General features: G+C 34.9%; 1 protein-coding gene across 1 annotated transcript; it reads right to left on the reverse strand.

The window, feature by feature from the left end:
• Nucleotides 1-406: 406 nt before the first annotated feature.
• On the reverse strand, nt 407-8,901 carry LOC132550744 (paired box protein Pax-6-like). Its single transcript, XM_060214836.1, has 6 exons — nt 8,866-8,901; nt 8,382-8,544; nt 6,066-6,227; nt 2,995-3,246; nt 2,663-2,862; nt 407-712 (listed from the first exon to the last, which is right to left on the reverse strand). The coding sequence occupies exons 1-6, from the start codon at nt 8,899-8,901 to the stop codon at nt 407-409; spliced, it is 1,119 nt and encodes a 372-aa protein (XP_060070819.1).
• Between the last annotated feature and the right edge of the window lie 5,231 nt (nt 8,902-14,132).

The raw sequence follows: 14,132 nt of genomic DNA on the forward strand, positions 1-14,132 counted from the left end.
ATCCAAAATGGACGTCTGATACAGGAGTATTGATAAGTAATTCTTTCCCTGGTATAAATGCTTCTTTTGTCCCGGAAAATGGAAACCAAGACAACACGAATTCACCCAACTATACGGTACATTTAACTCTGTGTTCAGCGTTTGTACTTAGTGTCTGTCTGCACCAATGTTATAAAGATCTTTAAAAAACGTGATACAAATAAAGGAATGATCTATAGGCATTCGCTGTTTGTCGAAATGGTCCAATTTTGTTCCTCCATATAGAAAAGTACTGAATTTGAATCTTAGTTTTCAAAAACAAACAAACTTATTACTATGGCAAAATATGATTTGAAACATTCTATGTAATGAATTAAAATTACATGCATTTCCAATCAAAAAGTCAAAAATTCTGGATTTTCTTTTTTTAAACTTCGATTTCTGTGTCTGAATCACTTTTAGTAACAGCACAGATTCCCGCGCTAGGCACCCGCGTGAAAGCAGAGTCTTCACTTCCAATATTAACGATAGGAGACTTCTTGTTGGAGTCCTGATCCTCCGTTTCTGGTTTATGTAGAGTTTGGAAGGAATCTGCCGAGACTGTCTTTGTTACTCTAGATGACGTTGTGAGATTCAAAGGGTGATATGACGTCAGCAAAGCACGTGTGGTATTTTGTAGGAAGGTCAAACGCTGGCTTCTCCTCCATTTGGCTCTTCTATTCGAAAACCAAACCTAAACATAAAACAAACATTGATTGAACAAAATATCATATCCAGTCGCTAAAGCTGGATAGCCAAGTAGGCAAATTTCAACATGGCACGTATCAAACGACAAATTACCAAGGTATTTTGTAGCTTAGAGACGTTGTTATTGATAAATGCAAAACGTCATACCTTTCATATTTAATTTGAAAAGGAACTATCCAATATTACCCACTGGAAACTGAGAACATGTATATTTGGACATATTCTGATATATGCATAGACGTTTTTAGAGGTAAAAAAAGTTTCCAGATCCTTGCGTTATTAGCGAGAGGACACAAGCAACCTTTCGTTTGTTTTGATCTCAACGTCGCCGACATTTTCCCCAGTTGAATCACCAGCTTTTCACTTTTAACGTTTTTACGACGTTAGATTTGATGGCCTCGGATATATCGTATTGAGAATTAGAGTTTTGTAACGTTGTATAAAATGATTCTGAAGTGTCATAACCGCATCTGTTGTCCAGTTTAACATAATATTCTTATCTTAGAATTGGAAATGAGTGTTTATTCGTCGCATTATCATATAGAGTACCATCTCATTTCAAATCATTTTACATTTTTACAAAGTAGATATCGCTGTTTAAATTACTTTCGTTACAATTTTATTAATCATGTTCGACACACGTGGTTTGATGACTGTCGGATTTGAATTTCTCGACCGGATGAGTGTATCACTGGATCGTTTATATCAGTAAGTGAGGATGAAACAGGTGCGCTCAGTGGGTTGTTGTGATCCGGAGCCTGTCGTGGATATTGATTTCTAATTGGCCATATAATCTTACTAAGTACATCATTAAATTATACAAATATATTATTTACCATAACGTTTATGTTTATTTGAGTCAGTGTTCGAGTACTAACGACAAACTACAATACAACATGTTTACTGTCAACAGTCAAAGCAATAAAAGAAAAATACATAAAATATTTAAATGTATGCCTATTTTAGATTATATATCCACAAATGTATATTTCATCAAACAGAATCAAACAGATCCGCGTGTTTTGTGACTCTTTGAGCAATTGTGCAGCGAATGACCATAAGTTGCTAATTACATATGCATGTATCAATTGTCCGGTGGCCGACGTGTGAATGACTTTACTTGACCTCACACCAGAGGGAATGTCCGGCTAGTGAATGGCTAAAACGGTTTCAGGCACGTGCACCTCAATTTATAAATTGTTCGTAAACTGTTGTCAGCAGAAAAGTTAATGAGTTAGAATAACATATGTTCTATCTTTTTTCTGAAAATGGATATTAAGTAATCTAACAACTCGACATAATTACATGTTTCTGAAAACAAATATTGCATCGACGATTCAAAAGTGCCTGGGACAAAGATATTAATGAAACTGTAGTTGAATGCTTTACGTCTGGTCCCTAAAAAGGAGTTTTCCTTGTCCAGTCGAAATTTTTATACTTTGGTTGCGCCCTGTTCTAGCACTGATAAATACTTTGGTTACGCCCTGTTCTAGCCTTGATAAATACTTTGGTTGCACCCTGTTCTAGCACTGGTAAATCTTTGGCTGCACCCTGTTCTAGCACTGGTAAATCTTTGGCTGCACCTTGTTCTAGCACTAATAAATGCTCTGATTACGCCCAGTTCTAGTACTTATTTATACTTTAGTTACGCCATGTCCTAGCAGTGATATATGCTTTGGTTACGCCCTGTTCTAGCACTTATTGATGCTTTGATTACGCCTGTCTACAGAAGTGTTAAATGAATGAATTCATTTGTTGTCCGTCTCTATATCATTTGACATATTTTGGGTACGCCCGTGTCTGTTTTTTTTTTTTTTTTGAGAAAAAATTGTATTTGTCCGTTTCATTTGCTTGCTACCCGTCTCTAGCTATTGCGGATAATTTTGTAGCGCCCGCGGTCTCCTGTAGATTATGTTAGTATTAGGGCATTTCTTACCTGTACTCTGGCCTCGGAAAGACCTGTTTTCTTAGCCAGATCTTCACGTGTCGTTACACCAGGGTAGTGTGTTTTCTGAAACTCCCGTTCGAGGATGTCCAATTGTTCCGACGAAAACGTCGTTCGGTTACGACGCAACTTTTGTGGCTGGGAGTTCACATCATCGGGGTCGTCTGCGTGATCCGACGAATTGTCCTCAACTTCAAACAAGAAACATGAAAACGTTAGTGAAAAAAAACCAATACAAATAAATCAACGAAAAATGTATGTTTTATTTGAAATCGCGGTGGATTAAGGGTAGATCCCTTTACTAAAAGATTTTTTTTACTTACCGTCGATATCGGGGTCATCTTTCTCAGGGTCAATGTCGCTGGTGTCCTCTTCGGATTGTGTCTGGATTACCGGAACTCGTGGTGGGGTCTCAATCGTCTGGGTTGGTATACTCCACATCGGAGGATACGGAACCGGATATAGTGATCTACTGACAAAACGGGCATACTCCATGGCCGCTCGTTCTGCTGCCCGGTTACGTAATATCCGGTTGATAGAACTGACACTTGGGAGGTTACACTGGGTACAAATTCCTACATCAGAAAAAAATACAACAAAATGTGAGGTTGTTTCCTGGATCGAACATTTTGTGGAATAACACATGTTTGTTAATGGGTTTTTTTTTTTTTTTTTTTTTAAACTCATCCTGTTAATAACTAATGTATGGTGAAATCTTATTTTCTAACTTAATGATTTTTTTCTTTACCTGGTGTGTTTAATATTTTTGAAACTGGTTCCGTTGATCAATAAATATTTTTTTCTTTGTAATTGAAAGCTGTTTATAAATATTGAAAATGTTGTATATTTACATGAGTGGTAGGGCTCACTTGATGTTAGATAAAGACCAACACTACACAATATCATCCTTGTTATATCCAGTTGTTAAAAAATCAAATCTAAATATCAATACTTCACACAAAACGTAATGATCACTGAAGCGTGACCAGAAAATTTCGAACAAAACTACAATTGGATATGGGATAACACCTGGTGAGTGGACATGAAATAACACTTGGTGAATGAACGTGAAATAGCACTTGGTCAGTGGACATGGAATAACGCTTGGTGAATGGACATGAAATAACACTTGGTGAGTGGACATGAAATAACACCTGGTGAGTGGACATGAAATAACACTTGGTGAGTGGACATGAAATAACACTTGGTGAGTGGACATGAGATAACACTTGGTGAGTGGACATGAAAAAACACTTGGTGAGTTGATATGAAATAACACTTGGTGAGTGGACATGAAATAACACTTGGTGAGTGAACGTGAAATAGCACTTGGTGAGTGGACATGAAATAACACTTGGTGAGTGGACATGAGATAACACTTGGTGAGTGGACATGAAAAAACACTTGGTGAGTTGATATGAAATAACACTTGGTGAGTGGACATGAAATAACACTTGGTGAGTGAACGTGAAATAACACTTGGTGAGTGAACGTGAAATAGCACTTGGTCAGTGGACATGGAATAACACTTGGTGAGTTGACATGAAATAACACGTGAGTATTCACTAACTCCTCACTGCTTTTTTCTCGTTTGTGCTCATGCATGTTTTACCTTAAATGATATGTTTTCAAATAAAACCTGGTATCTAAACAAATAATGGTTATTGAAATAATGTCGGTGTCACATAAATCCTGTTAGCGCAAGATTAAAGTCAAAAATAGAAGTCTATTACTACTATTGTTATCTACTATTATTCTTTACACTTCTATCTCCTGAGGCTGTGTATAATAGAAGTATATTACTACTATTGTTACTTACTATTATTCTTTACACTTCTATCTCCTGAGGCTGTGTATAATAGAAGTCTATTACTACTATTGTTACTTACTATTATTCTTCACACTTCTATCTCCTGAGGCTGTGTATAATAGAAGTCTATTACTACTATTGTTACTTACTATTATTCTTTACACTTCTATCTCCTGAGGCTGTGTATAATAGAAGTCTATTGCTACTATTGTTACTTACTATTATTCTTTACACTTCTATCTCCTGAGGCTGTGTATAATAGAAGTCTATTACTACTATTGTTACTTACTATTATTCTTTACACTTCTATCTCCTGAGGCTGTGTATAATAGAAGTCTATTACTACTTTTGCTATCTACTATTATTCTTCACACTTCTATCTCCTGAGGCTGTGTATAATTGAAGGGTGTCATTTTTACCATTAAAACACTTTATTAAAACATTTTAGAAACATCTTGTAATAGGCCAAAATTCACATGTAATCATTTTTAAGTTCTTAAGTCCCCGCGTGTGTAGCGTGCTCTCTGTAGATTTAGTACAATGATAATCTGCCTTATCTCCTAGCTAAAAAAGCGTAGATCCAGACAGCAACCAAAAAACACATGCTTTAAATTCGATCAGCTGGATTGAAATAAAAATTACACGGTCGAATTTTTAACAGGAATCTAAGTATGTCAATACATATCATTCTCAAGGCATTTTTCCAAGACTTAATTGAAATGAAATAACGGAAAAGATATCCAGAAAGAAGGTGTGTTAATGAAGATAATCATTGTGTGTGATATTTTAGAATACAGTAATCACCCTACATGCGGAAACACATTCTGGTGATGATTTCATCAGAGAAGAAGTCAATTTATAGTTAAATATCAATGATGATATCTAAAATCGTCCTTTATATCAACGAAAACATTAATTCGCGATTATGAACACATTGTTGAAAAAGCGGAAATAGTTTCTTTTATCTCACATCCGGGTATGTAAAAGAGCGTTAGTGTGTGATATCTAGTTATTAATCTATATTCTTTGCAATCTAATTGATGTTTAAGATGCGGAAACTCTTAACAACATGTCATTGAATATTAAACTCGTGTAGTTGAAAGCATGTTGCATGTTTCTTTAAGTTTTTCCACATTTAAACCACATCGCTTTTTATAGTTTTCCAACACAGTCGTGTCGATGAAGAACTTATGTCGTAGCCAGGTGGTCCATCAGCGACAAGGAAAACTAATTATACTACAGTTGTAGAATTTGTTTATGGGTAGCTGATAAAATCACCAATATTTAATTTCCATTAATGACACAGACGACAAACATCCAATATGAGTATAGAACCACTTGTCAAGAACATACTGTTAAAACGGGAATGGTGTTTTGCAGCTGATAAATTTGTATTTTTTTCAATTCTAACAAAATGAAGTGTTTGGACCAACTAAAGTCTTCAGATTACGGCTGAAACACATGTTATTACAACATTTCATGATCCCGAAGATATCCTGCAACCGATAGAACTAATTAGGGTAGACAGATTACATATTTATAAAACATAAGTGGAAAATGAAGGAACCCGTTTCATCACCTTACCTGACGCTAGAAGTTTATCTCGAATTTCCCAGGCGAAGATAGTGGGATTCTCTTGTTTGTATTGTTCGATCTTTGATACCACGCTAGGGGTCGCTACCTTCGGTTTGCTGCCGCCGATCGTAGAGGGACGACGTAGGTTTAACATCGGGTCACAATAGGGTGCTGTGAAAATGTAACATGAAAAATATTCAGATGACTAAAATCGGGACAGATCTAGAGGAGAATACATGCCGTTGAAAATACAACATCATTTTCTTTATGTTTCTGTTTCTAGCACTAAAATTGTTTCCAATTTTCTTTGATTTGAAAAAAAACCCCAAAAAACAGGAATTATACCCGAAGTATTGATTTAGCGAGACAATAAAAATTCGTGTCCTAATGTTTCATGATGTATACAAGATAAATACAGGATTTATCTACGTTATTTATTTATTGGGAACACCAATATAGAACTGATACCATGGATACAACTACCCAAGAAAGAATGCATTTCCTCGTGGTTCTTTTAAACCACATACCACTTATATAAAAAGGACTTTCCCATGTATAAAAAACTTAAACTTCTTCCATACTAACTTATTTCAATTGTTGCTGCTTCGTGGAGAAATTACACGGTTTTACTGTAACTATAGCATGTACCAGTTTTATAATGCTGCAATGCCATTTATAGATAAATAACTACCATTGTTAGTTGACCCCTTACTTTTAAGCTTTCCAGAATGATATTCACAGGTGTATAAATAAGTTCTTCTCCCCCATAACAGGACAGAAGTAAACGGGGCTCTGACACAACTCGAACCAAGGTCTCCGGCGTGATAATCCACGACTCCTTGGCCTTGACCCCTTCCTAACACTATTTCTTTAGTTTCAATGCGTTATGTCAGATGAATTGTGTTTAAAAATTAATACTTCCGAAAATTGAAAATACGTATAAATTCACCTAATCACTACCTGTGATGAGGTAAAATAGTGCACATCAGTTTCTACACTGGTACAAATCGGATATTGTTGACTTATGGTATTTCATAAGCCCACTTGCTGTTGAGGTTAATTGTTATGACGAAGAGTGTTATGTCTTATTCGTGGTTTTTTGTAAATATATGGTGGCATATGTTCTCCGCTAACTTGTAGAAAATTGTGTTACAATATGTATGTTTTAATATGTAATCCTATACGTTATTTGCATACGGATTAAAGCGAACTGAATTGAACTGAGTAGTTAGTTTCAGTAGTGGTATTGATAACAGGATGTCGTGGTTCATTAACTTTCAAACGAGGTCAAGCAGATGTGGAAAAGTTGGTGTTAAGTGTCCATTGACAGGTAAACGACACTGTGCAATACAAGCGTTCTGATGACACCGAATCCATGTAACTATTGGGAGAGGTAGAGGTGCTTTAGTGTCAAATTTTTCATTAACTATGCCACATATTGACGAATTAAACTTCATGTCACCAAGTGAAATTGAAACATTTGAAACATATAATGAAAAAACATATTTTGTGGCTAAATCTGTTGCAACGGCACGTGCTTGTCTCGTGCTGATTGCCAGTGAACAGAGGCAATACTGTTGCTACAGTGTCGTGTGCATAATAATTAAAGATTTACACTTCAACGATACGGGTACTTGCAATGGCGTAGCAATTAATTAACCAAAATTTAAATTGTAACATCCTGATGTTTTATTGGCATTACAGGGGATTCTGGATCAGATAACACACAGTGTATACTGATTTCTCTTCGCTCATTTGTAACGGGGAAAACTTTTCATTTACTAATAATTACAGGATAATTTGTAAATCAAGTCTGAAATTTTGTCGCCGTAGAAACTTTGTAGAAAAATACCCACAGGCATCCCATAAGAACAAAATAAAGAAGCATTTTCCCCACTCACTCCCACCTTGCTTCATAATTATATTGTAACATCTACACGTGTCTGATCGCCCGTGAAACGTGCCTGCCTAGTCGTCCGTGAAACACCTATTAAAAACTGCTTGTTTTCTATTTATTTTTTAAATCATGCCACATGTTATTTGCCATTTTTAAGTTTTCGAGTTCAATACTTCATATTTTGCACTTTATATTTTTGTCATAACTCACCAACTGATTTCCTTTACATGCTGAGCTGACTTTGAGTTTCATTTTTTGTTGTCTTTTTTGCACTGTGGACTTTTCATATTCTTATTATTGAAGGACTTCATGACATTAATTATCTATATTTGTTTTGGACAAGATTTTGTAAGATAATAAATAAATAAATGTTTATGTGATCAAAAGAATTTCCAGATCAGTCGATACAAACATGTTGATACACTCACCAAGGATACTGGGAAAATGTGAACTTGACGATGTCTTTGGTTGGTGACATTTTGTCTGTGACCCTTGGGATTGAAGACCGACCGGCCGGAGAAGAGACTGTGCTGGGTCAAAACTCTTCATCAAAGGAAACATAGGGAATGTGGACTGGGGGAACACATTCATCTGAAAATGGATCAAAACGAAATAACAGTGATATATGATAATGATTCTTTTTTAAGTTCTAAAATAGAATAAAATGGACCAGACATCTCAATGATGTTTATTCATTTGTTCATATTCATACAATTTTCACGCCTCTTTGGGTTTCCACCGCGCCGTGTTTTACCGGCCGTATTTAATGTCATTATCCGTCATTTATTCCCATAAATGTCGTATTAATTTTTAGTTTTGTAATGCGATAGATCAAAGAACCAGCCCGTACCTAGATATTAAATGTATGTCTGGCCAAAGACCCGTATATACTCATCAATCGTCACGGCACACCTGGAATACGCATGCGCAACCCACATCCTCCTTCATCCCCACTTAACACTAATTGATTGTAGCGTTTTGTTGTGTTTCATATGTTGTTTTTCCTCTACAATGTTATTTAAGCATTTTTAATCAACATTATGACATACTTATCTGCCATATGCTCCTACCTTGCTATTGTTTATTCTGTTTTTAATCATTAAAACAACACATTTTTAGTTTTACCTCATTAACAGTCCATTAAATCCTGAAATGATCCGCCCAATAACAAACATATCCAATCAAGACAAATCTTGAATTTCAATTGACGCAATTAATGGTTCTTTACGAAGTGTGATATCAGATTTGGAATTCTACAAACTTAACTCGAACCATTTTCTTTTCTCGCAAATAATAATAATGATAACAAATAAATAGATAGAATAAAGAAATAAAACATGATCTACTTTCTCTTCATTCATTATTTATCTCTAAACCATCTGGGTAGTTCGAACTCTTTCCTAAATAAGAATGTTTTTATTACCAAGTAATAACATCGACACGTAACTGAATTGTATATAAAACTTTGGATATGGCTATGAAAAAAAATCGACAACAGAAATAAGAAAAACTCTTCAATACCTTCAATAACAACGAATAAAAAGCCGTTTTTCGTTACTTTCCTTTCTCCAAACTTCCATTTGTGACGTCCCGGAAACAACAATGACTGTTTATACATATCCTACTTTATCATTACTGTTGGGAGAATTCACTATCTAAAGTCTTCTTTGAAGTAATGGTTAACAATTTTACACAAAACATATTCCCTCTCGTTACTTATGTTATGCAAAAATATTGACAAAATTTAATCGAATGCTCTTGGCTTTTGTTTTATTTATTTATCTATTTATTTCTTTATGTATTTATCTTTATTTTCCTATCACGATGTTAATTCAATGTGATTATAAGTCGACCTTAATGTCGGGTTTCAGGTCTTTTTCTGAATAAAAAAAGTTTGAATGGAACCTTATGACAGTTCAACATATATTAATGATCAAAAAGTTATAAAAAATAATTTAGGCAATGTCTCCTTGATAAATTCTTTTCGGACATCTTCAGATATACACACAATCAATTCATATAAACAAAATTTGTTTATTAAAAAAATCTTTCTGGTAATTCCTAATGTTTTCATTCCCCCCTACACCCGTTCATTTTGTTACCTTAATTTGTCTTGGGTATGTTAAGTAAATGTATATCTTGTATTATTATCTTTATCTATATGCACAGTCGACCAACCCCCACCCATCCCATGATGATAGAAATTATATATAACGGAGTAGTTTTTTTCAAACTGCACATATTGAAATGTAAAAGTAAACAAACAATAAGATATTTTGATATGATATTCATATTCATATTTTAAACAATTAACCACAGAAATGAAGAACATCACGAAACCCTGCTTTTTTTTATCCCATATTAAGGGTTTTGCAAGATTTGCTGTAACTTACAATCAGTAAAGTCGCATTTCCAAAAACAGAACAAAGCAATCCAGAAATATAAATTGTATTTGAGAGAGGGAGAGAAAAATTAGAACTAATAAAATATATAGATTGATGTCTAAGACTTTATGTAGTTGATGGGATATATGAAATTATATTACTCTTCGCTGGTTGGAATCGATTCAATAGGATATTTCTTTCGCAATGTGTCAGATTTTAAGTTAGTAAACAAGAGTCTTTTAATTGAGATTCTTTGTCTGATTCATTGACTTAAAACAATAGACTGAAAGTAATTTATTGCACTTTAAAGTTTCTTTTCCATGAAGTTCGCAAAATTCAGAAAACAGAACTAATTTATGATTTAAAAAAGACACAAATAAAAACTATATAAAATAATTATTACGCAATTACTTACCTTTTTGTTTTTGTCCGTCAGACTGTCCGATCTGTTTTTCCGTCTGTCCGATTTCCTTCGAACCGTTTTACAACAAGAACTTACGCAGAGAGTTTCACTCTTTAAACATGGTGAATTAGATTAACTGGCGACAGATTTCAGTGTTTTCCACCGATACTCAAATTGTGTATGCATGCGTACTGAGCACGAGAGAATCTGTTATCTCACATAATATGTTCATTTATGTATCGGGGTTCAAATTTGCCAAGATCGGTTAACTTACTGTTTCACGGATGATTGTAACAAAATAATTTCTGCAAGATTAATACCTGCAGATGTTACTGAATAAAGTTCAAGTGTTTAATCTTAATGAGGGGTAAAATTAACGCATCTTGATATTGTTTTTATTATCAAACTTTTTTTTTCTTTAGTTATGTGTATTTTATTTGTGACTATCGGAAGGTGACAAGGCTTTGCATACCTGAGCTACCTCTCTGATGCTGGTCGTAGAAACACCTGTTACCGCAGGTAGTCAATTAAATTTATCCTTATTCTAATGTACACAGATCGGATCAAATATTGCTTAATTATAAATGCACACCTCTTCAAAACCGAAACCGAAATCGGCCGGGCATGACCACGAGGAAATCTACATCGCGGTTCGGTGAAATCAACAATAGGCGCACATTTCGCTCCAAGCATCTTATCGTCTATCATCTTCATCAGCGCTTGATCATATTATTATTATTGCTAATATGTAGAACTCGTTTGGCGGCTTATAGCATTATAACATTATCAGATTTTAATTACAAACAGTTGGTATGTAGTGTAGAGCAAGATACATCCGTTAGTAAGTGGCACACGAAATCTAAAGTTTTCCAAATTATAGCGAGTTTTAATGTTTCGTATAATTATTTACGCATTAAATTAGAATTTAGATATACACGTATATAGGGACTGAGAGTTATAGAAAAGCATAGCTTTTGGACTTTACGGAAAAGGTAAAAAATTACTCGCAGTTGAATGTTTTGTTTATTTTTCATTTATTTTTACAACAGATTGATGAACAACACGTAATTTTTTTAAACTCATGGTTGCCTAGTTCTACATCACTGCTGTGCATAAAGTGATGGTGAGATTATTCTGGAAAAGAGATGCACAGGCTGCTAGATAATAAAACTGTTTATTGAATTTTCCGCTCTTTGGTGTACCATTATGGTATAAAAGTAATGGATTTTAATAATGGTATGTACTACGATGTGTCTGAATTTCTAATCTAAAGAAAGCAAGTCATATAAGGTCGCCTTGCACGTTTCCTCTTTGCCCTCACTAATGTGTGATTTTTCTTTAACAGCTATTTTCTATTTATTTCATTTGATTATGAAACAAGGGTGCCATGGCCACAATATACCCCGCCAAAAGTATAAAGATCAAGATTGGTCCTTTTAATTATAGCTTTTAACATGCAAAGCTCCACTTAGAGCAAGCTACAGATACAAAGTTGAAAATGGCACAAATCTCACAAAAATCAACGAACCAAAAATTCGCTCCTTCATGCACATCTACCCATAGTAGTAGTGACATTTAGCAAGTTTCATGAAAATGTGATGATTAGTTTAGGAGGAGTTGCGTTCACAAGAAATTGACGGACGGACGGACGGAGAAGATGACGCCAATATACGACTGCCTCCGGCGGCGTAGAAAAAACAATGGAACAAGGCGAACCTAAAATTATGATATCTGCGAACGATCCTTTCAGTGCCCCTTATGAATGAGAAAATAAACATTTAAGTTTCAAAATCCAAGATTGCCGTCTGTTGGCAATGAAGTTTTTTCTACTCATCCTCAATATGCGGGGCATGTGAACAACTAGGGGCCAAGGCCAACCCAAATATCAGATCTGAACTTGATCCATCTTGCAGGCCTTAAGAAAAAGAGATAAATTAAAATATATAAAAATCCGAGATGTCCGCCTTTCGGCCATTTATTTTTCCGACCATCCCCCCAAAAAACAATGTCCATCTGTGGATAAAGGACAACCTGCTTATGGAATCTGAGATAATTCATCCACAGCTTCTCAGTGAAAAGCGATTGAAAAAATCCAAGATGTCCGCCTGTCGGTCATTGTGATTTTCTGATCACACAATATTCACAACTAAGGGTCCAAGGCCCTATAGATCTTTTCAAGTAATAGCTTGAACTAAAATTGTTCAGATGAACGAAAAGCAGAGACTTAAGACGGATCGTGGGTTTAGAGCAATTTGAACAACACTGTTGATTTAAGAAGACCTGTTTCAGTTTTTAGTGTTGAAAGTTGTTATTGTTGGAAATATTTGCGATCAGAATAAAAGATCCCAGCAGGATCCCGGATATCTTTCTTTCCACAAAGACTGATCTTGTCCCGCTGTTGGTTTTACACAGGTCTTACTAAATAACTGCTTGTCCATCTAATATGTTTCAATAGAAACAATGACAAGAGGAAGTCTTCTTTAGTAAACTGGAAACTATGTCGTAGAGGGCATTCTTCTTCCGAACATGACCTTTTGCAATACTGCTTTGTCTTTATAAAACATGTTGTTCCACAGAACATTTTACAATAGAAATGAAACAAAGTTTGAATATGAATCTAAATTTCAATCTTGAGTATACACCAATGAGATTACATGACTAGGATGGAGGGAGAAATGAGCAAAATTTGAGAAAGATCAATGGAGCACAACTGAGAAATAGCAATATTAATCTACAACAAACTTTTGCATGGCAATAAATTCTTCATATGTACAAGCAAAAGTAATGAAACTAGGAGTATGAAAGATCTGTCCAGTCCTGCTGTATTATTAACAAACTTTGATCCAATGGAATTAACACTCTCTTAAATACACATACTAAAAGGTGGATAATTGCAACTGAAGGGAAACGATGTACAAGGCTGGACAAATAATCTATATGGTACTACGAGAAATAGCCATTAAACTTTGTTTTTATGGATGATCAAAGAGCTGAGTTGATTAGCCCATCATTGGATGACATTATGGTCCATATTTTCCTCTCCATTGCCTGGCTTCTATCATCATTGATAGAACCTGCTTGACTGGATCCATAATTAATCAGAACTGTTAAACTTTGTTTTGACCTGTCATAGACCAGACGGTTCGAAAAGATACTCAATTAATATCATATCCTGTCAAGACATAGGGCAGTCTATTCAGGCTTAGATACTCAATTAATACCATACCTAGTCAAGACATCGGACAGTCTGTTCAGGCTTAGATACTCAATTATTATCATATTCTGTCAAGACATAGGGTAGTCTATTCAGACTTAGATATTAACTTAATATCATATCTAGTCAAGACATAGGGTAGTCTATTCAGATCAGATATTAACTTAATATCATATCT

This window comes from Ylistrum balloti, unplaced genomic scaffold, assembly GCF_031769215.1.
Source record: "Ylistrum balloti isolate Yb309-2 unplaced genomic scaffold, AGI_CSIRO_Ybal_v1 Utg370142, whole genome shotgun sequence".
NCBI classification, from domain to species: Eukaryota; Metazoa; Mollusca; class Bivalvia; order Pectinida; family Pectinidae; genus Ylistrum; species Ylistrum balloti.